General features: G+C 38.4%; 1 protein-coding gene across 1 annotated transcript in view; it reads left to right on the top strand.

Annotated features, from left to right (window-relative positions):
* LOC126362567 (acylamino-acid-releasing enzyme-like) overlaps positions 1-23,343 on the top strand; it is a 128,973-nt gene that overhangs the window by 100,981 nt on the left and 4,649 nt on the right. Inside the window, exons 9-12 of the mRNA XM_050007891.1 lie at positions 1,506-1,643; positions 11,606-11,826; positions 11,909-11,988; positions 22,919-23,128. Of these exons, the coding sequence (XP_049863848.1) occupies positions 1,506-1,643; positions 11,606-11,826; positions 11,909-11,988; positions 22,919-23,128 (649 nt within the window). The remainder of the gene's footprint in view (positions 1-1,505; positions 1,644-11,605; positions 11,827-11,908; positions 11,989-22,918; positions 23,129-23,343) is intronic.

Below are 23,343 nucleotides of genomic sequence, written 5' to 3'. Positions count from 1 at the left end.
TTAAGCAAGGCTGCATGCTCTCACCAAAACTGTTTAACATAGTACTGAATCTTGTAATGATGAAAGCAGTGAATAAAGTAAGGGGAATAAAATGGAGCAATGGAACACCCCTAGAAGACATAGATTTTGTGGATGACCTTTGCCTTCTATCCCACAGTCTCAGTGTCATGAAAGAGAAACTAGAAGATCTGATATTTGTGTTGAAGAAACTCGTTTGAAAATTGATGCCCAAAAAACAAGCCTTGTGGATAAATGATACTAACATTGCAGAGCGTGGGAACCAGGATGGGAAAGTTTTGCTACTCTGGAAGTATGATTACTCCATAATATGGTAGTGCACAGAGGACATTAACAGCCACATCAACAAAGCCAAAGGTGCTTTTACAACTCTCAGCTCTATCTGGAGATCAAAGGAAATAACATTGAGGATTGTACAGCGTACATTTGAAAGTAATGTTAAATTTGTGCAACTTCCTGGCAGATTAAAACTGTGCTGGACCGAGAGCGGAAGTTTCATATCAGTGCACACTCTGCTGCAGAGCGAAAATCTCACTCTTAAAATTTGTGCGTCTATATGAATGTGAAACACAGGAAGTGTCAAAGCAGCTAATCCGTAAGCTGGAGACAGATGTCTAAGGCATATACTACAAGTATGATGACCAAATGTCATCTGTAACAAACCACTCTGGAAAAGAACCAACCAGAAGCCAATGGAGCTGCAAATGAGAAGCAGGAAGTGGTCATGGTTAGAACAGGAGATCAAATGAACATATTGCTGAGGAAGCACTTTATTGAATACCGTAGGGATGCCAGAGACAAGGCAGGCCCAGTATGACTTGGAGACAATCAGGTGAAGCAGAATCAACAACAAGAAATAGGATGGGAAGATGTGAAAATACTAGCAGAAGACAGAACAAGATGGCGATCCTGTGTTGCAGTTCTATGCTCCACATATGGAATTAAAGGAATGAATTATAATAAGTAATAAATTATTATTTATTTTCCATCAGAGGAGGTGATTTACCTGAGAGTGCTATTGTTGCAACTTTGATCTGCCATGTTAATGTGAGGAAAGGGAACTACATCATGACCACAGAAGATGCATTTTCTGTTTATATCAGACACCACATTTTCTGCTGCTAAAACCTACACTTTTTCGTTTTTGTCAGCTGGCAAATCCTTTCATGTTGCACATCTTTTCCCTTAGTGTAGAGCATTGCAAGGAAAGAGGACTCCGAATTAAGGACAAACTCTCTCCTTGCTGCATCATATGTTACAACTGGCAGGTTCTTTAACATTCAAGAACCTGTGCAGCATGTAATATAATTTTTTTCCATTTAAATTTTGCTTTAGCCCTTTCGTTTCCTCATTTGTAATTAGACATTACTTTATATTCATTGTTATCTTTATGCAAGCAAATTTTCCAATTTTAAGTTTGAAGCTATAAATGAAAATACATTTCTGTTAATTATTCTATTACATAATTTTTGTATTGGATCTTGCAGAATCATACTGTGCTATTTATTTTGGTCCAGAGAGCACAAAGGAGAAAGAAATACCATTAATTGTATGGCCTCATGGAGGACCACACAGTGCCTTTGCCAATGCTTTCATGTTAGATGCTGCACTTCTGACACTTCTTGGTAAGTTATGCTCTATGTTGATTTGTATGAAAATGGATTCTTTAAAATATGATTTTATTTTATTTTGCTGAAGTGACCATTTTTACTAAAAATACCATAAAAGTCCATACACATTAATTTCAACGACAAAGGAAAAGCATGTATAAAGTAATTGCTTAATATTGTTTCTTCTCTGTTTTGCTACTGCAACTGCTTGTATTTGTTGAATGACATGATTTTTTGGCAGTGCCACTGGAAAATGGGTATTGACTTGTTACTTATAGTGGAATTGAATAATGCAGCTGAAGTTGCTGTAATCTGATTTTAACATCATTGTATTGCCACATTACATTTAGGGTAATCATAAGGGTGTGGTTGACGGTTTCTTGATTGCCCTACACTACAAATAGTGTTATGTAATGAAATTTGGAACTGAAAAAGAAGCTTAATGCCATTTATGACAAAAATACAATGTGATTGACATTTAAGAAACATTCACATGTTCCCGTTGTCTGAATGTAAAGAGATAGTATATTGACACTACAGAGCAAAAAGGATTCAACATAAGATACAGCTAGAGAAAGGTGGTGGTATAACAGACAGAAGCCTTAGTATCACAAACTAATATAAACGTGTTAAGATGCTATAGATCAAGCATTGTCAGTATGGTACTTAAAAATTGCAGTAATGTCAATTATTAATATGCAAAACTGATTAAATGAGCTGCTTAAACCTGATATGGTATCAGCTCTGGAAAAACATACTATATGTAGGATGTCTTTTTTGACCCCAAAGTGATTCTAGCAACTGTAAGGTGATAAAATGTAAAATATTACCACAAATATAATTATTGACCTATTGTGAAACTCGTGCACATTGTTAAAATTATGCTTTGTTGTTCCATGTTGTAAGTAAGTTAAATATGAGTAGTATTGTGTACTAGCTGTGTTTGAAACATGAAAACACATATAATTCCAAAAATTATTTTAACACACAGTATTCATTTGCTACATACTACATAAATGATTTTGTAATTAGGTAATGTAACATGTTTTATCCCTAATAAGGAATTTTGTTAGAAATAAACTTTTACTCACTCTCCACCTCAAACGGTGAACACTCATTACACAACACTCTTACTCTGGCATGTTCTTTAGGCCAATAATGCACTATCAATTTATTGGACAAGTTGATTTGTCCAACATATTGGACATAGTGTGTTAGGGAACTTTTGTCAAATGTCGCCTGTTTTCCAATTTATTTTAACAAGATTAGTGCCTCGCCTTAAATTTGATCAAAGAAATTATTAGGCTTCTGTTCACTGCAAGGAGAAATGTAATTGCTTGGAATGCTAGCAATGCTGCAGCTTTATGCTTTCGTCAGTGTGCACTGTGGTATTAGTGCTATATTGAAAACTAGAGTAGCTTTCTCCTTTTACAAGAAATCTTACTGTTACGGTAAGTCTTTCTTCTGCAGATACAGCATTTCTGAGGTGAATGGTTCTACTCTGCAATATGAGGAGCCACTTTCCTGAGCACTTATTGAAATGTAGTCTTGTTTATGTGCAAATAATTTTCATATGACTTAATATCCTTGATTTCTAGTTCCCACAACAAAATTTCGTTTTAATTATCTTGCTGTGTAATTCAAAGCTTCATCCCACCCTTGCCTCCTCCTTAACAGTATCAGGCGCAGTATATTAATTTCCATGATTCTCAGCTGAAATGCATAAAATTTTTTACATGTTCCATGCATGCATAATAACGTTAGAGTATTTGACTGTATTCTGCAGATTGTCGTAAATGCCGCATTATGTCATCTTATTCCCAGTCACACTGACATTGTGTTTTGGATTTTACGTTTCGGAAAATGAGTTAGGAATAGTGTGTAGTACCACATTGTACTAATACATCTATAGAAACAACCGAAAAATTGATTCTGAGGGTTTCAAAGAATAAGAAGATCAACAGAATGTGATTATAACTCGCTCCTAGAGATCCAAATGATTAAGTAGCCCACTTCCCTGTATCATACGTCAACGGTTGGGTCTTAAAAACAAAACTGAAATAAGAAAGAACACAAAAAAAAAGCATTTTTGAGAGCTCTTGCAGTCCGTTGAAGTTTATAACATGCATCTCATGAATGAAAATGTTTCGTATATGGTGCTACAGTCTAAAAATATTACGGCAGGGATCTTTCATCTCTGTCTGGTGTGGTTGAGGATTTGATCACAGTTAAATAATTGTGCCAAGCAAGATTATGAAGATGACTGCTGCTAGTTACATTCCCAGTAATTTAAGTTGTGCTCTTAGATTCCTGTCTAACCACATACTCAGAAATCACTACGTATTTGGAAAAAATGGTGAATTATTTCTGACAAAAAAAATATAAAGGTCACTGTCGGTTGTTTCACTCACATCAATTTCATCTCCAACAATTTCATATTTCCTATTTTAAACACACAGAAATCATGAAACCATTACTGAGCAAGTGCGCTCTTACATGTAAGTAATAACGAATATTTCAGAAAAATATTAACTTAAAGAATAACAATGTCTCAGAATGTGCTGCATATATGTAGAGGAAAAAAATTTTTTTTGCATCCAACCATGTGCGAACCCATGTTCTTCCGTATCGCATTCCCGTGCACTAACAACTTGGCCACGCCAAACAACAGGAATGCAGTGCTCAATTCTTGTAGTATTGTGCAGAGGAAAGTAGGCTGACTTCGTTGTTAAACGGTGCTACGTAAGTCATAAATGTGTGATAGTTTAGAAGGTTTCCAATATCAGGCTTCACATAATTGCTTTCCATTGTTACTTGAAAGTTGTAAACACGTTTTGATAATTACTAACTAACCCATTTGTGGGGAGAAAGTACACAAGGGCACTAGTAATGTCAGTTCATACTCATGTAATATACGTAAGCAGAGCCGATGTCTTGATATTTAATGATTCTTAAACTCGTGTTTGCATAAAAATAACACACATTTTGAGAGAATATTAACCAAAAATGTTTCTTTTTTCTTTTCTTTTTTATGTAATGATTCACAGTAACAACCTAATCTAACCATATTTCTAACAAAGGAAAATAATCTATTATGAACTCACTTTCCAACCGGATGCGTCTACTGGTGATTCTTTAGTAACACAATCACTAAATCTAAAGCTAAAACCGCCAAATATATTAAAAATAACAAAGTATAGGTGTACATAAACCACAGCTCACTGATCGACAGGGTCAGACCGAAATCCAAAACCTCTCGGTACAATTGTCGTAAAATCGGTGGGAAGACCGTTCGGTAACAAGTCTCAGAAGCTTACTGAATAGGATAGTTCGATAAAGAACCGAAAATGACGCCACTACCGAGACTAACCTACCACACCGATCGGTATGAACGATACAGAATAGGGCCCCAGGTGTTGTCCCACTATGACAATACTCCTTTAGTCAGAAATCCTTGTTGTTTACTCCTGATTGCAGGGTGAAATTGATTTTTTTTAGCATGTCTGAACGAGGTGTACTTGTTACTCTCACTCCCCTATTCGTGTAACACACAAAATTACTCCATTTGCATCCCAAAAGGGAATGAATGCGACTTTTCCAGCAGATGGTTGAATACAGAATTTTTGATGTGGGGCCATTCTTTGCATAACCTTTTTGTTTTTGGTACTTGATAGTGGACCAGGTCTCATCGTCTATAACAATTTTTCCTCAAAATGCATAACGTTTGACTTGGAAATGATGCAAAAGTTCTTCACAGCCATTGACACGATGGTCTTTCAGTTCGGCAGTCGACTGATGTGGCACCCATCTTGCAGACACCTTATTGACATGCAGTTTGTTGTGAATAATATTCTGTGCTGAACCAATTCTAATCTTCAAACCTATGGCTGTTCCATTCTAAGTTATGTATCTGTTCTCCTTTAGGGGGCTCCTCCACTAAGTAAATGTTCTCATCTGTCACTATGTGGTGAGCCTACACTGGTCTTGGGGCACGTTGCACAGAAGTTAACCACTTTTGAATGTCCCACACCACTCATACACTTGCAGCAGTGACAAACACTAATCCTTGTACTGCGCTATCATTCTGCAATGAATTTCCGTTGGTTTGACACATTCACTACACAAAAAAACACATCACAATCGCAGTGCATGTTGACAGCAGGGCGGCCATCTTGTTGTGGATGCTGCTGCCTTCTCCTGTATTGTAGCATCACTCTGTGACCTGTTGGTCATTTTCTGAACCTCAAGAAAAACTGCTTCCACCTACCAACTCCCATCACAGAACTTTTCAAAATTTTATGGAATTTTCAAGGTTTTCATTTGAATCACCCTTGTACAGCTACATACATAATCCTCAAGCTGCTGTACAGTGCGTATCAGAGGGTGCCCTGTATCAGTACTAGTAATTTTCTTTCCTGTTTGACTTGCAAATACAGCAAGGAAAAATGACTGTCCATATGCCTCCGGACAAACCCTAATTTCTCTTACCTTATCATGATGTATCCTTACATGAAATGTACAGTCGTTGTGCAGTCAGCTTCAGGTGCCAGTTCATTAAATTTTCTCAATAGTGTTCCTCAGATAAAATGTCATCTTCCTCCTAAGGATTTCCATTTGTGTTCCCAAAGAAGCTCAGTAACCCTTCCATGTTTTTCTAACCTACTGGTATCAAATCTGGCAGCCCAAGTCTGAATTGCTTTAATGTCTTTCTTTAATCCAACCCAGTGCAGATCCCAGACACTTGAGCGGTATTCAAGAATAGGTCGTACTAGTGTCCTATATGTGGTCTCCTGTAGCTGAACTAAAATTCTCACATGCTTGGTCCATTGGGTATTACTTTGTGACATTACGTCTGGATATTTTATTGACGTGACTGTGTCAAGTTGCACACTACTAATGCTGTATTCAAACATTATGGGACTGTTTTTCCTGTTCATCTGCATTAACTTAAGTTTTTCTGCATTTAGAGCTAGCTGCCACTTATCATACCAATTAGAAATTTTGTCTAAGTCATGTTGTATGCTCCTACAGTCACTCAACGGATGACATTTCCATATACCAGTGCATCATCAGCTAACAGCCACAGATTGCTCTTCACCCTGTCTTCCAGATCATTTATGCATATACAAAATAACAACAGTGCTATCACACTTCTCCGATTCTCTCCTGAAAATACCCTCATCTCTGCTGAAAACTCATCATTGAGGATAACACACTGGGTTCTGTTATAAAAAGTTTTTGAGCCACTCAGATATCTGGGAACCTATTCCGTATACTCATACTTTCAAAGTCTGTAGTGGTGCACTGTGTCAAATGTTTTTCAGAAATATAGAAATATGGACTCAGCCTGTTGCCTTTTGTCCATGGCTTTCAGGCTATCATGTGAGAAAAGGACAAGCTAAGTTTCACAAGTGAGGTGCTTTTTAAAACTGTGCTGATTCTTGAACGGAAGCTTTTCTGTCTCAGGGAAACATATTGCACTCAAACTGAGAAGATGTTCAAGAATTCTGCAGCAAACAAATGTTACGGATATTGGCCTGTACTTTTGCAGGTCTCTTCTTTTATCCTCTTACACCAGAATCACTTGCATTTTTTTCCAGTCACTTGGGACTTGGTGCTGTGTGAGAAATTAACGATAAATGTGATCTGATCTAAGTAAGGGGCTAATGCTATAGGGCACTCTTTGTAAAACTTAATTGGGATTCCATCAGGACCTAGTAACTAGCTTTCGATTATTTCTGTTGTTACTCTATGCCAGAAATGCTTATTACTTGTCGTCCATATGAAAGTCTGTGTGATGGTATGTCCGTTTGACTCTCCTGTGTGAACGATTTCTTAAATGCGAAATTTAAAACTTCGGCTTTCTTTTTGCTATCTTCTCCTGCCTCACCAGGATGGTCAATGAGTGACTGGATAGAAGCCTTAGACCAGTTTAGTGATTTTACAAAGGACTAGAATTTCCTCTGTTTCATGGTGAGATCTTTTGCTAAGGTATGACAGTGGTAGTTGTTATATGCTTTGTGCAGTGATCTTTTTACAAATGGATGATTTTTTGCTAAATCTTGCCTGTCATCATTTCTATGTGCTTTTGAACTGAGAGTGCAACAGTCTTTGCTTCCTCAGCATTTTTTGAATTTCGTTCGTAAACCACAGTGGGTCTTTTCTGTCCTTAATCCACTTGCTCAGCACATACTTATCCATCTGTCACATGGTGTAGCTTGTTGAAACCTGGTCAGTACTAAGTCATTTCCAATATGAGTTCAGAAGGTCATAATGTAAGCTTGATAATCTGATGGGTGGAACTGCCAATTCAATGGCTGTGCCCTGTGGATGCATTCTTTGATCTAGAGTGAGTCTACAACACTATGTGGACGAAGAGCATGCTGCTTCATCTCCACAAATGTGATTTCTGTGGATGCCTCCCAGTCTTCGTTTTATGGTCATTTTTTGGGAAGATTTTTTAGAGACCGAGTGAAGACTTTACTCTCTGAACATTTTAAGCAGGCGAACGGTGTGTCTCAGAGGTTCTTTTTTTTTTTTTTTTTTTTTTTAAGTATAATGGCATTCATCACATTGAGAAATGTTTTTGCAGCTACCCTGATGAGCTCTATAGAGTGCTTCTGATTCCTCCATTTTTTTGTGCGAACTCTAGCCTCGCATTAGCCTCTCAATACGTTATCTGTGGGAACTTACTGCATGAGTAAAATTCTTAGCTTGTGTGTGGAGCCTGGTGACCCCCACACTATACATAAAACAGTTTCTTTGCATGAAGTGACAAATATGTATGGTCTTGTCAATTCCAAAATTTCCAGAATGAGATTTTCACTCTGCAGCGGAGTGTGCGCTGATATGAAACTTCCTGGCAGATTAAAACTGTGCGCCCGACCAGAGACTCGAACTCGGGACCTTTGCCTTTCGCGGGCAAGTGCTCTACCATCTGAGCTACCGAAGCACGACTCACGCCCGGTCCTCACAGCTTCACTTCTACCAGTATCTCGTCTCCCACCTTCCAAACTTTACAGGTAGTTCTAATGGAATGTTGTGTACTCCCGGGGCCTTCTTTAGACTTAAGTCTTTCAGTGCTTTGTCAAACTCTTAACGCAGTATCGTACCTCCCATTTCATCTTCATCTACATTTTCTTCCATTTCCACAATATTGTCCTCAAGTACATCGCCCTTGTATAGACCCTCTATATACTTCTTACTCCTCTCTGCTTTCCCTTCTTTGGTTAGAACTGGGTTTCCGTCAAAGCTCTTGATATTCATACAAGTCGTTCTCTTTTCTCCAAAGGTCTCTTTAATTTTCCTGTAGGCAGTATCTATCTTACCCCTAGTGAGATATGCCTCTACATCCTTACATTTGTCCTCTAGCCATCTCTGCTTAGCCATTTTGCACTTCCTGTCGATCTCATTTTTGAGACGTTTGTATTCCTTTTTGCCTGCTTCATTTACTGCATTTTTATATTTTCTTCTTTCAGCAATTAAATTCAATATTTCTTCTGTCACCCAAGGATTTCTCCTAGCCCTCGTCTTTTTATCTACTTGATCCTCTGCTGCCTTGACTACTTCATCCCTCAAAGCTACCCATTCTTCTTCTACTATACTTCTTTCCCCCATTGCTATCAATTGTTCCCTTATGCTCTCCCTGAAACTCTGTACAACCTCTGGTTCTTTCAGTTTATCCAGGTCCCATCTCCTTAAATTCCCACCTTTTTGCAGTTTCTTCAGTTTTAATCTATGGTTCATAACCAATAGATTGTGGTCAGAGTCCACATCTGCCTCTGGAAATGTGTTACAATTTAAAACCTGGTTTCTAAATATCTGCCTTACCATTACATAATCTATCTGATACTGTTTAGTATCTCCGGGATTCTTCCATGTATACAACCTTCTTTTATGATTCTTGAGCCAAGTGTTAGCTATGATTAAGTTATGCTCTGTGCAAAATTCTACCAGATGGCTTCCTCTTTCATTTCTTTCCCCCATCCATATTCACCTACTATGTTTCCTTCTCTCGCTTTTCCTACCCTCGAATTCCAGTCACCCATGACTATTAAATTTTCGTCTCCCTTCACTACCTGAAAAATTTCTTTTATCTCATCATACATTTCATCAATTTCTTCATCATCTGCAGAGCTAGTTGGCATATGAACTTGTACTACTGTAGTGGGTGTGGGCTTTCATGTCTATCTTGCCCACAATAATGCGTTTACTATGCTGTTTGCAGTAGCTTACCCGCACTCCTATTTTTTTATTCGTTATTAAACCTACTCCTGCATTACCCCTATTTGATTTTGTGTTTATAACCCTGTATTCACCTGACCAAAAGTCTTGTTCGTCCTGCCACCAAACTTCCCTAATTCCCACTATATCTAACTTTAACCTATCGATTTCCCTTTTTAATTTTTCTAACCTACCTGCCCGATTAAGGGATCTGACATTCCACGCTCCGATCCGTAGAACACCAGTTTTCTTTCTCCTGATAACGGCATCCTCCTGAGTAGTCCCCGCCCAGAGATGCAAATGGGTGACTATTTTACCTCCGGAATATTTTCCCCAAGAGGACGCCATCATCATTTAACCATACAGTAAAACTGCATGCCCTCGGGAAAAATTCCGGCTGTAGTTTCCCCTTGCTTTCAGCCGTTCGCAGTACCAGCACAGCAAGGCCGTTTTGGTTATTGTTACAGGGCCAGGTCAGTCCATCATCCAGACTGTTGCCCCTGCAACTACTGAAAAGGCTGCTGCCCCTCTTCATGAACCACACGTTTGTCTGGCCTCTCAACAGATAGCCCTCCATTGTGGTTGCACCTACGTTACGGCCATCTGTATCGCTGAGGCAAGCAAGCCTTCCCACCAATGGCAAGGTCCATGGTTCATGGGAGATATTATTAATAATAATAATAATAATAATAATAATAATAATAATCTTCTTCAACAACAATACATAGAGGTTGTCGCAGTTAGCAAGGGACATAACTGTTAAAGCAGGCCAGACCACTTGTGCCAATCATGTCCCACACTTACTTGGTGTGAGGTAGATGCAATGGTGCTGAGCGGAGCAAGTGCACGTTTTGGAGATCATATTAGCCTGCACGAGATGTTTGCACTTGGGTATTTTCCTTCTGCAGCCCTAGATGTTTAAAATTGGTCTATGTTGTTGCCACTACCATATTCTTCATGGTAATAGTTGCTCGACTTGATTGCATTTTCAATTTACCTTCACTGATGCCAGTTCAGAATCTGCTTATGTCTGTGATCACAACTTTGCATAATTCGTCCCTCCTGTTATGTCTTCATCAAATTATTTGAGGTGGGCTGCGCAGTGATGAGGTGCAAGAGCAAGTCTGATGAACAGTGCACTTGCTCAGAGACCACCTACATTGTACCTGACATTTGGAATGCAACATTGGTCCAAATTTGTTCTGCAGTCACCATGTGGTCAGCAATAATTCCTTGCCGGTTATGGCAGTTCAGTCCCTGAATATGTATGCTGATGATGTTCAGAACCAGGATGAGATACATGTGCAACTCCAATGGGCAATTAATAAAATGTCTAACACCATATGTCCAACACATTGAACAGTTCTTTTCAAAGACTATACTTCCTTCTTGCAAGATGATGATATATCATCACTCGACGTAAATTTCTTGCAGGAATTGTGTTAATTGATAATGACATGGGATGCCAACAATATTTACAGGTCCATTGTGATCCCAGTTGATCATTTTTCAAGAGGTCAAATAAAGTTGTTGTTATGATAAGTATTTTCATGTGGCTTCTACTTCGTTCACAGCATGCTCATATGAATGATTGCCTTTTCCATCCTCTCATCAGATGTTCAGTTTTCCTACTTTTGTTTAATGGCTGGTAATTGAAGTAAAAACTGAATGTTGCAAGTGTGTGTGTGTGTGTGTGTGTGTGTGTGTGTGTGTGTGTGTGTAAAATTACATTTTCTAAGAAATATTTTTTTCAGGTTTTGGTGTGCTAATGGTGAACTTCAGAGGTTCAGTTGGAGCAGGGCAAGATAGTGTAGACTCACTGCCAGGCAGAATTGGTGATGCTGATGTCAAAGATGTACATTATGCAGCAACTGAAGCACTGAAACAGTTTCCTTTCTTAAATCCCGAGAAGCTTTTTCTGTTTGGAGGTTCACATGGTGGTTTTCTAGTGACACACCTCAGTGGGCAGTATCCAGTAAGTTGCAAAATAAAAGCATGAATTGTGGCATTTATAAGGAATTAATGTTCCAGCAGTGTGCTCTTTTTTGTTATTACAGAGAGACTATAAAGCAGTTGTGGCAAGAAATCCAGTGACAGATGTGGCAGCAATGTTTACCGTCACTGATATTCCAGATTGGTGAGTTTCCCAACTGAGACATTATTGAAAAAAAAAAAAAAAATTATTTGTGGTAATAATATATACAGTAGAGTTCCATTAATCCGAACTAATTGGGTCTGGACCTTGTTCAGATTTCCGATTTGTTCAGATTAGCCGGAATTACGGTGATGAGTTTCTAGAATGAAGTACACCAAGCAGATAAGTAGGTACACTATGGTTACAAATGGGAACAAATCTGGGAACAATGGCTCACTCTCACTCCTTGCTGTTGTTGTTGTGTATTGTTGAGACCTTTGTAGTGCCTGAGTCAGTGCACTGCCAGTTGGATTCCAAAGCGCTTGGTTATGGTAGTTATCGATTGCTGGCATGCGCAACAGTTATATTGTATTCGTTCAGGTGTAATCGGTGTACGTATTTTCGTCATGAGTATACGGAAACATACAACATTAGCTTTCAAAGAAAATCTGAATGCTTTGAAGTGGATAGACAATGGTGAGAATGTATCTAAGCTGGTGACAGAACTGGGTGTAGGTAAAGCAAATATTTATGATTGGAAGAAGAACTGAGTGAAGCTTGAAGAAGACTTTGAAACAGTCCCAGTATGATGAAGTGGGTGAAGCTCATTTCCTTTGGCTTATATGAGAAAGAGAAAGTGGAACTCCTTTGAGTGGAGCACTGGTTCAGCAGAAGGCTGTTTACCTGAACAATTTAATAAATTGTGATGAGTCTTTTAGTACGAATACAGGTCGGTTGGACAGATTCAAAAAAGTCATGGAATCCATCAGCTAACAATTACTGGAGAGAAGCTTTCTTCTGACCGTGATGCAGCAAAAGAATACTTGGCTGAGTTTGAAAAAATGATAAGAGAGGGAAAGCATTCTCCCCAGCAAATTTATAACGCTGATGAGATGGACCTTAGTCTTAGGGCATTGCCAACAAAAAGCTTGGCATCAAAAGTAGAAGACCATGTTCCTGGTTTTAAAATGTGCAAAGATTGTGTGACTTTTTTAGTGCGCAGCAACACTACTGGTAATCACAAGCTACCTTTAAAGCTAATCGGCAAATCTGCTAGGCCCAGAACTTTTAAAAACTGCAACATGAAGTCCCTGCCCGTATATTATCGTAGCCAGAAAAAAGTCTGGACAGATGGTAAGCTGTTCAAAGAGTGGTTTCACAGCCAGTTTGTTCCTTCTGTTTGACAGTTTTCTTAGGAAAATCATTTGTCTCCCTGCAATCCTTTTGATTGATAACGCACCATCTCACCCCAGGACAGAGGAATTATGTGATGGAGAAATTGTGGCGATGTTTTTGCCGCCAAATGTTACACCACTTCTACAGCCGATGGACCAGGGCATACTGCAAACATTAAAAATGATTTACAGAGAACAATTTTTAAGAATGCTGATCAAAGATGGTAGCATTCCTCTAGTTGACAAAAAAATAACAATGTGAAGGATGTTGTTTATTGGGCTACTGAGGCGTGGCAGAATATTTCATAAAATACTCTTGAGAAAATCGTGGAGAAAACTTTGGACATCTCTTGAATTTCGGGACAGCCTAGTTGAAAATGAAGAGGAAAATCTACTACAAATGATTCAGACAATCCCTTGATGTGAAGAAGCTAGTGAAGGAGATGTAGATGAGTGGATGGCAACAGGCTGGCATATGTGGAGAACCTTACTGACGCTGATTTAGTTGCTGCTGTGAATCAAGACCAGGAAGAAGTGGAATGCTGTGATGGAAGTGACAATGAGCTTGAAAGCAACAAAGGAGAGCTGGTGCCACACAGCGATGCAGCAGAAGCCCTTGATGTCGCGCTACGTTATTTGGAGCAACAGCCCACTGCTACACCTGCTGATTGGATGTTTATGAGACGATGGTGCGACTATGCGTCATATAACAGACTGTCTTCATTATGCCAAAAAACAATGACTGAGTTTTTGTCACCTAAAAAGTAGAGATAAAATGTCCGCTCTATTTTAGTAAGTTTGACAGGTTTTCTTTCATTGTTGTGTATTGATTAAACCTAATGTTTTCATGCCAATTTTTCTAATACGTTTTCTGTACTCTGTAAATTAAAATAGTGTGTATGTTCAGAAGTTTACCACACAGTTTTCTATACTTAGACTGACATTTTTCATGTTGGGATTAACCGAACATTCGGATTACCGGGACTCCGCCATAATGCAATTTTGCAACAAATAAAGTTTCTCTGTGGCCATTCCTGTGGTAATAGATAATTGAGAAAGAAGTTACGGCAGAGTTAGTAATCTAAATATGATCCCTCCCTTTCCTTCCAGGACGAAACACTCATTTTAAGTAGGTTGCAGTAAAACTTGATTTATGATTTATTTTTGAACAGGGATTTGTAATATTGACATCAGTTGCTTTAACATGCTTATTTTTTAAAAAAATAACGGGAAAGAAGGCATTCCTGCATGATTCACATCATGCAAACATGCCCATTTGGAGGAGCTGTAATCACTTGAAGCAGAACAGAATGTGGATCTTTGCAGTATACTGGCATTATCATTGGTGACAGGCCAGGTTCATAACCACTTATTGCATTTTGAGGAGTGCCAGAGGATAAGTACGCATACATGCACATTAAGTCTTTTACATTCATTTAATTAACATAGTGCCTTAAGTATTTTACTTGGAGAGTGCAGCCATGAAATATTTTTACAGTGTGCTGTTGGCTTAAATTTCATAGACTTAGTGTGCATATACTGCTTGGCAGAGACAATTCACGCATACATGCACATTAAGTCTTTTGCATTCATTTAATTAACATAGTGCCTTAAGCATTTTACTTGGAGAGTGCAGCCACGAAATATTTTTACACTGTGCTGTTGGCTTAAATTCCATAGACTTAGTGTGCATATACTGTTTGGCAGAGACAATTCACACAGTGTTGCAGCCTATAGATACCTGCAAACCTCAACTAACGATGCTGAACCTTTCTGCTGGACCAGAATGGAACCATAGAAGCATAATTCATCTTTGTTCATTCATGTGTTCTGCTTGTTCGCTGGTGGTCATTTTTATGCAGCATGCTTTGCAGTGAACACATGATGGATTGTAAATGATATAGGTTATCTCACATGTAGTTGTGCTTCGATGTTATAGATTTTACTGGTGGTAGTGATTGGGAGTGGCTTGGGGAAGTGGTTGTTGGTGGGTGCATGTCTAGGGTAAAGATAGTGGTCTGAAATCTTATATGATTTGACAAGGATGTTACAGATTTTACAAGGATGACGAAAGGCAGCTCTGGGTGGTGTGGGGAGGGAATAAGGGAAGTTGATATCATTTCATGACTCAACTTGAGAAAGTCACAGCTCTGGTTGAGTAATCTGTGATTCTAGAAGTTGGAAGTACTGTTTATTTATTTGAGTATTTCTAGGCTGTACTGAGAGTTGCTCCTCTTAATGATAATTGCTGCCCAGTCGATCTGCTCTTTTGTGAATTTAACACATTTCTAAAATAGATGTTCCTGACTGTGGAGATAGAAATGGATTTGTGTTACAGCATTGATGTCAGTGAATATAGAGTTTTGCAAAATTTTCAGATAAAGAAAAAGTACTGTTGATTGTTACGAGAATTGCATTTTCTTTTGCAGGTATACAAGTTTTGCCCTGAAAGTAATGTCAAAAAGTCTATAAAAAAACTTAATTTATTGATCAGAATGGCTAAACGCATAAAAAATATTCAAAATAGGACCCCCACATCAATAATGTTCGCGAGCAAGATTTACAAGTGTTGCAGACACAAGGGAAGACTCACATTGGAAAGTCCTGTGGGGCCAATGCAATAGCAGGTTGTAACATTACAGGACATATTGGGACATATTGAAGTATTTGATACTGTAGACTTTTAGGGGATGTCGATACAGATATGCAAAATGTAAAGGGAGGCTTTGGTGATGTTTAAATATTGTGCTGTGTCAATATTGGGACGTTTTGCACAGAAGGAACAAGGATAGAATTAATGTAAATATATATTAGTGTTAGTAACCTATTTTCATTCAATTTTGTAATTATATTTCATTTTGTAAAAGAAGGACTTGCTGTTTGCTGTAGCTCTGATTAATTGTATAAATTATCAGTTTTGTGCTAAATTATTTCGTATAATATGGACAAGATACTTTTAAAAACTCACCAGCTAAAGAGAAAGTCTGTAAATGAACGTTTAATGCACACTTCTGGAACTTTCTATGGAGAAATTCTATATCATGATCGCAAAAATACGAAAACTTGTGAAAACTGTTTCATAACCTAACTTCGAAAGACGATTTGTATCAAGAAATATTGCTAAAAAGATTTATTTACATTTTGAAACACGATTTAAATCATTTTACATATAAATAGTTGTTCTAAATCACTCAAGAAATATCCAGAATCAAATGTCAAGATATTTCTGGAAACATCGGTACAAATCTGGTGAAGGTTATCCAGAAGCTGGTAGAAAAATGTTATAAAATCTATTTGGAAATTATGCTTGTAAGAATTTATATGTACTGATCCTTTTACTTACTTTAATCTGTACTAAAATTCTGTAATGTCTAATTTAGTTTTAAGTCGTGAATTGCTATCGTATTGTGAACAAAGCATTGTCAAAGACTCTCATTGTTTGGAAGGATATTAGTACACCTAGGAGTTGTCAGTGGCAGGTTCGGATATGCAGTGCGGTTAGCTCGGAGAGTCAGTTGTTGAGTCTGTGAAGTTTGTTAGTTCTGTTTGTAAATAAACGTCTGTAATGAAGAATTACTTGTTGTCGTCAATATGAACTCAAGACCTTTTGCACGAAGCAGACACCTCCTAATGCAACGTTTTAATTTGGTTGAGGAAGCTGGGATCATTATAAGTGCAAACAAATTGAAGTGGAACGTTTTAATTTGGTGTTGAGGAGCTGAAATGTTGTAAGGTGTTATTGTTGATGGTTTCAAACCTGTCTCCTTTCATGGGTATCTTGAGGTGAGGAAACAAAAAGTAGTCTGCCAGAGTGAGTCTGCACTAGTCCCACTTCTGCTCAGTCTTTACTAATCTTGTGGCCAGCATGCGACCTCGTTGACGAGCATGCATTGCTGTCTGGGGTGATCAGATACTCTGTGGAAACATTTTGGCAGCAGACTTCTCAAGTTTGATTGCATACTGTCATTAAATTGATTGCTGCATCGTGGGTGGCAAAGGACCTGCAAACAGAGGTTCACTTAGGGAAATGTCCAACCTCTTTGGTAGCTTGTAGATAACTGAAATTGTTCATGTCTGGATATTAACGGCCCCAATCAACGAACATGGACGGATAAACTGTGCTCTGACCAGTAGGAGTGTCAGGATAGAACTGGTGATAATACATTTCTGTTGAAATCTTGTAGTGATATATACAGTTAGGAATATTAAATGATAATTACATTATATTTTTGGTCAGGAAGTTAACAACTTGTTTACAAAATACTGTTAGCGCTGGAATCTTTTTATGGAACTTTCTCTTCCTTTTCACGCTATATTGTAAAGGATTATTTAGTTCATGTAGTGTACATGTAAATAATTTGTACCTACAAAGAAGACTGCATACATTCAGTTCAGCTAGACTGTATCAGTAGAGAATATAAAGAGTAAACATTTACATATAGCGTCAATTAGAACTCTGACTAAGGTACATTTAGCCTGCTGGGTTGGCCGAGCGGCCTAATGCACGACTTTCCGGAATGGGAAGGAGCGCCTGGTCCCCGGCACGAATCCGCCCAGTGGACTTGTGTAGAGGTCCGATGAGCCGGTCAGTCTGTGGGTGGTTTTTAGGCAGTTATTCATGTGCCATGGTGAATGCGGGCTGGTTCCCCTTATTCCGCCTCAGCTACACTATGTCGGCGATTGCTGCGCAAACAAGTTCACCACATACGCATACACCAACATTACTTTACCACGCAAACATAGGGGTTACACTCGTCTGGTGTGAGACGTTCCCTGAGGGGGTCCACTGGGGGCCGAACCGCACAATAACCCTGGGTTTGGTGTGGGGCGGCGAAGGGGTGAAATGGACTGCGGTAGTCGTCGAGGGCTTGTGGACCACTGCAGATGTGGCGGGGATGGAGCTTCTCTGTCATTTCTAGGCCCCCGGTAACATACAGTACAGTACAATACAAGATACATTTTTATTCAATCATGATCACTCAAGACATATGTGCACAACTGGTTTCCACAGGCAGCCATCTTCTGATGTTTCAGTGTTGCAGTAATTGTCACCATGTGAGTCAACAAAAAGCAGCAAAATGTCAACCCAGAGGGTGTTTTAAAAATGTCACATCTTCCTACAGTAGGTAGTATTAGTTAAAACTAGAAGAAAACTCCCTATAATTATGCATCCGGAAACCAGTACCTGTTGAGGTGTAGGCCATTTTGCATGTGGTGGAGTAATGTGTAGTATATGATGGTGATGGTGTCTTTTTGGAGAAAGTTACCCTTGCAGAAAGACAACCACTGTGGTTTATGCACGATGTGGCATTTTCTGCAGATTGTGCTGCAGTACCTCACCACAGTGTTTCGTGTCTGGTGGGATTGGTCAAGGTGGTCTGGTAGCATAGCTTTCCCGTCTACCAGAACTGAATCTATTGTATTTCTGGCTGTAGGGACATTTAAAGGTTTTGATATATGCTCAACCCATTGATAACCTGCAGACATAAGAACATATGACCAATGCATGGGATGCCATCTGAATGGAGTAGTGTGCTTGATCCGCTGTGGAGAAAAGCTGAAGGATGTGTGCTAACCACATAAAGCTCTGCCTACGGTGTCAACACACGGAAATGACAGAATAGATTAACCCATATCTCAATAGGTGTTGATTTCTGGACATATCATTATAGGAACTTATCTTTTAATTTAAACACCGCTATCTTTCTTGGGAATATTGCACATTTTTTAAACACTCTGTGTATTATCTATCACCAGTACAGTTCAAATAGATACAAACTGTAGCTATTTGTCACAGTTTTACTTAAATGTTTTGAAGTGCTGATATGTAGTATGTGTTGACGAATTTCTGCGTTTTGGTGAATTTCATTGTTAAAATTATTGAAATATTTCTATATCAGAAGATGAATGTAATCAGCTGAAACTAGTAATGTCTATATCATCTTACGTGATGGCGACTCAATAAAAGCTTTTGTCAACAGTATATGGAATTTACAAATAAGGCTTTTTTTAGGGGCTCAGATAAACACAGTACAGTAGATCCACAGTTTGGTGTAATGAATTTCAAATGAACAAGTCTTTTTTTAAATGCACGACTATTGAATTCACTCTTTTCTCTTGTTGCGGGTGCCAACAAATAAGGGTGCTCTGTTATCATGACTTGTAATAAAAGGTAAAAGTAACTACACTGTATACATACAACAGCATTTTAAGCATTTGTTTAATTGAATTGAGAAAGTATATGTACGTATTTTCAAATGCTTTTTTTTTTCTTCAAACAAAATAATTACATACATACTGTGCAGCAATATTGTACCTATTGAATTAGTGTATCATGGAATACAACAAATGATGATAATCTTAATAAACAACTTCATGTACTGTTCTTTAACACACTAAATTTTAGTTGAAATAAATTTGTTTAAAACAGTTTCTAGCCATAATACATTTTACTTCTGTACATTAATTTGGAAAAAAATCTTTAATTGTTGTTGGTTGTATGATTCAGGCAGTTTCTGAAGAAATCGCATCTGCCATGGAGGCATCAGAAGCGACAGTAAATGTCTTGAAAACAGAAATTGCAGCTTCAGCCATGGGTGGCGATGTCATATCCTCATGTTCCTCCTCAGATGATGATGATGTTGCTGTGGTCTTCAGTCCTGAGACTGGTTTGATGCAGCTCTCCATGCTACTCTATCCTGTGCAAGGTTCTTCATCTCCCAGTACCTACTGCAACCTACATCCTTCTGAATCTGCTTAGTGTATTCATCTCTTGGTCTCCTTCCTCGATTTTTACCCTCCACGCTGCCCTCCAATACTAAATTGGTGATCCCTTGATGCCTCAGAACATGTCCTGCCAACCAGTCCCTTCTTCTCGTCAAGTTGTGCCACAAACTCCTCTTCTCCCCAATCCTATTCAATATCTCCTCATTAGTTATGTGATCTACCCATCTAATCTTCAGCATTCTTCTGTAGCACCACATTTCGAAAGCTTCTATTCTATCCTTATCCAAACTAGTTATTGGTCCATGTTTCACTTCCATACATGGCTACACTCCATACAAATACTTTCAGAAACGACTTCCTGACGCTTAAATCTGTACTCAATGTTAACAAATTTCTCTTCTTCGGAAATGCTTTCCTTTGCCATTGCCAGTCTACATTTTATATCCTCTCTACTTCAACCATAATCAATTATTTTGCTCCCCAAATAGCAAAACTCCTTTACTACTGTAAGGGTCTCATTTCCTAATCTAATTCCCTCAGCATCACCCGACTTCATTCGACTACATTCCATTATCCTCGTTTTGTTTTTGTTGATGTTCATCTTATATCCTCCTTTCAAGACACTGTCCATTCCGTTCAACTGCTCTTCCAAGTCCTTTGCTGTCTCTGACAGAATTACAATGTCATCGGTGAACCTCAAAGTTTTTATTTCTTCTCCATGGATTTTAATACCTACTTCGAACTTTTCTTTTGTTTCCTTCACTGCTTGCTCAATATACAGATTGAATAACATCGGGGAGAGGCTACAACCCTGTCTCACTTCCTTCCCAACCACTGCTTCCCTTTCATGTCCCTTGGCTCTTATTATAGCTGCCATCTGGTTTCTGTATTCCTTAATCTAGCTTCTAAGATAAGTCATAGGGTCAGTATTGCCTCACGTGTTCCAATATTTCTATGGAATCCAAACTGATCTTCCCCAAGGTCGGCTTCTACCAGATAATGATAGTAAAGCATTATCTTCTCTTTCTGCATCATCAGCGTAATTGATGACTGGTTCTTCAGCACCATAAATGGTGTCATACGTGTCTGTCCATTCTTCCATATTGACACTACAAGAGGGAACCAACTGGATGTAAGCCTTAGAAGAGCAGATCAGATTTTAATTTGTATCCACATTATGAATAAATTCAGATGTTGAATCATTGGCTTCCCCTTCAGTTTCAGCAGTGTTAAGAGTTGCTGTCCAGGCCACCTTAAAACTGTTGGTTTTTTGTCTGTTGTAACTTCATCCCAAGCAGAAGATAAGTTGCGGATAGCTTGCAGGACATTTCAATGTGGAACTGTTTCTTGTAGTTCGACTGCACAGATGGCAGCCTTAACAAGCCAGTGTTTATAGTTGCACTTCAATGAAGCAATTATTCCTTAAGCCAAAAGCTGCAGACATCTTGTGTTGTTAGCTGGTAAGAAGACAACTTCTCTGTTGAGAAGTTCAAGCTGTCAAACTGATGTGCTGAAGACTGGTCGAAAGTTAGCAAAATATTTCTCTTCCTCATAGCCATTTCTTATTGAACCTTCAAGAGCCAGCTATGGAGGAGAGATCTGGCCTTCTAGTGTCTGTTGTTACTTTCGTAATGGCATGGCAGATTGAATAAGTTGGCGTGTTTAAAGTAGTGTGGACTTTAGTCTTCCCTTACTGCATTTTCGTCCATAACATTTTTTGCCCTTAGCAAGTAGTATTTTTTCAGCCACCTTTATCCATATTAAGCACATCTCTTGGGAGATACAAATTAGACCTTGGAATGAAACCACTATGTCCACTCATTGTCATTTTCCTCCTTTGCTCTATGTCTCTTCCTACAAGCAAGACAGCACTGATTTTATGCCTCTTTTGAAAACCATCATATCCAGCCCTCAGAACACAAACCAACCATTTACCTTCTAGTGTGTGATTTCACGAGCCTTTTCTTGAATTGTGGGACTGGACAACGGAATTTGCTGTGAGTGCATGTTTTGGAACCATTCAAACAGGAATCATCCAGTTCTTCATGTTTGGATGGCCTCATACACTTTCTGCTGTTGCTAAATGAAGATCTTGCCAGACTTGCCTCTATTTTCTATCTTGAACTTATCGATGAGATCTGAAAGTCTTCTGTAACATCTTTTTTTATTTTCTCTCCACTGTTGACCAAATGTAGAATTGCTGCTTTTGTTTTAGTATCAGAGCATTGTGATCTTGTTTCTGATTTTGCATCATATTGTCAGTGATGGAACTCACTGTTCACAAACAAACAGTGACAGAAACCCTCTTGATAGTTGTGTGTCTCGCACCATGTGTGATGCGCTGACAAACCCCTCAATTCCCCCACCCTTGCCTCTTATACTGTGGAAGCGATACATGGGCAGCAAGCAAGCGATTGGACCATTGTTTCAGAATTAAATTATGTACATTATTGAGAAAAATTATATGAAATGCATAACGGAAAATACTGTAGTGCACTACATATATAAGTACTTATTCAGTTTAGGTGATGAATATGAACTAGAACATGTAATGTGGGGACCAGCTTTTAGTTTGTAGTACAAGTTATACAAAATTAGGTTTAAGTGGTAGATCTTTTGTTGTTATTCGGTAGGGATTCAAAAGGTAGTATTGGTTAAGCGAGTTTCGAAATAATGAGTCTACTGTAATGGATTAGAGTGGAAACCGTCATTGTGAAGCCTATGCCAAGTGTGACAGACAAGATGCAGTATTTTTGGACTTGGGACTTCATTCGTTATGTTCCTTACCATTCAAATGCCATTTACCTTAAGCATTATCTCCACTTTTACTAGCCAGAAAATATGAGATTTATATTTACTCTTCCACTTGTGGTCTACTCCAGTTCATGCTGCTTCTTTGTTTTGAAGTAAGACTGTTTTTACTTTTGATTATTACATTGCAAAACATACAATTTAAATGGAACTAGAGTTAACAGAATTGTTAATCTCGTTACATCTTTCAATCTCACGTAAAATGCAACTTCATATTCTAGGACGGCAGTGGAAGCTGGCTATCAGTACAATGTGCTACAGGACATGAGCCTTGAAGCATTTGAGAAGATGAAGAAATGTTCGCCTGTTAACCATATAAATAATGTAGTTGCCCCAACATTATTTATGGTTGGGAAGAAGGATGCAAGAGTGCCAAGTAGTCAAGCAATTGGTTACTACCACCTTCTGCGGTCTAACAATGTTAAAACAAAGTAAGTGTGTCTTCTTTAGAAGAAATAAAATAAATGATTGCACAAGGTGCACCCACTTGGGGTGCTAGAAAATATATAACCACTGTTAATGAAAACCACTTTCACAGTGTAAAAAAATTAGAAAAGTGGTGTAGTTTTATGTTCTTACTTATATTGTGTGTTGTAATGGAATAAGATTGTATATGGTAATCTGACATTGAGCAAGTGTTTGATAT

Source organism: Schistocerca gregaria, chromosome 1 (genome assembly GCF_023897955.1).
Source record: "Schistocerca gregaria isolate iqSchGreg1 chromosome 1, iqSchGreg1.2, whole genome shotgun sequence".
NCBI classification, from domain to species: domain Eukaryota; kingdom Metazoa; phylum Arthropoda; class Insecta; order Orthoptera; family Acrididae; genus Schistocerca; species Schistocerca gregaria.
The sequence above is the reverse complement of the archived record's forward strand: the minus strand, read 5'-3'. Positions and strand labels throughout refer to the sequence as shown.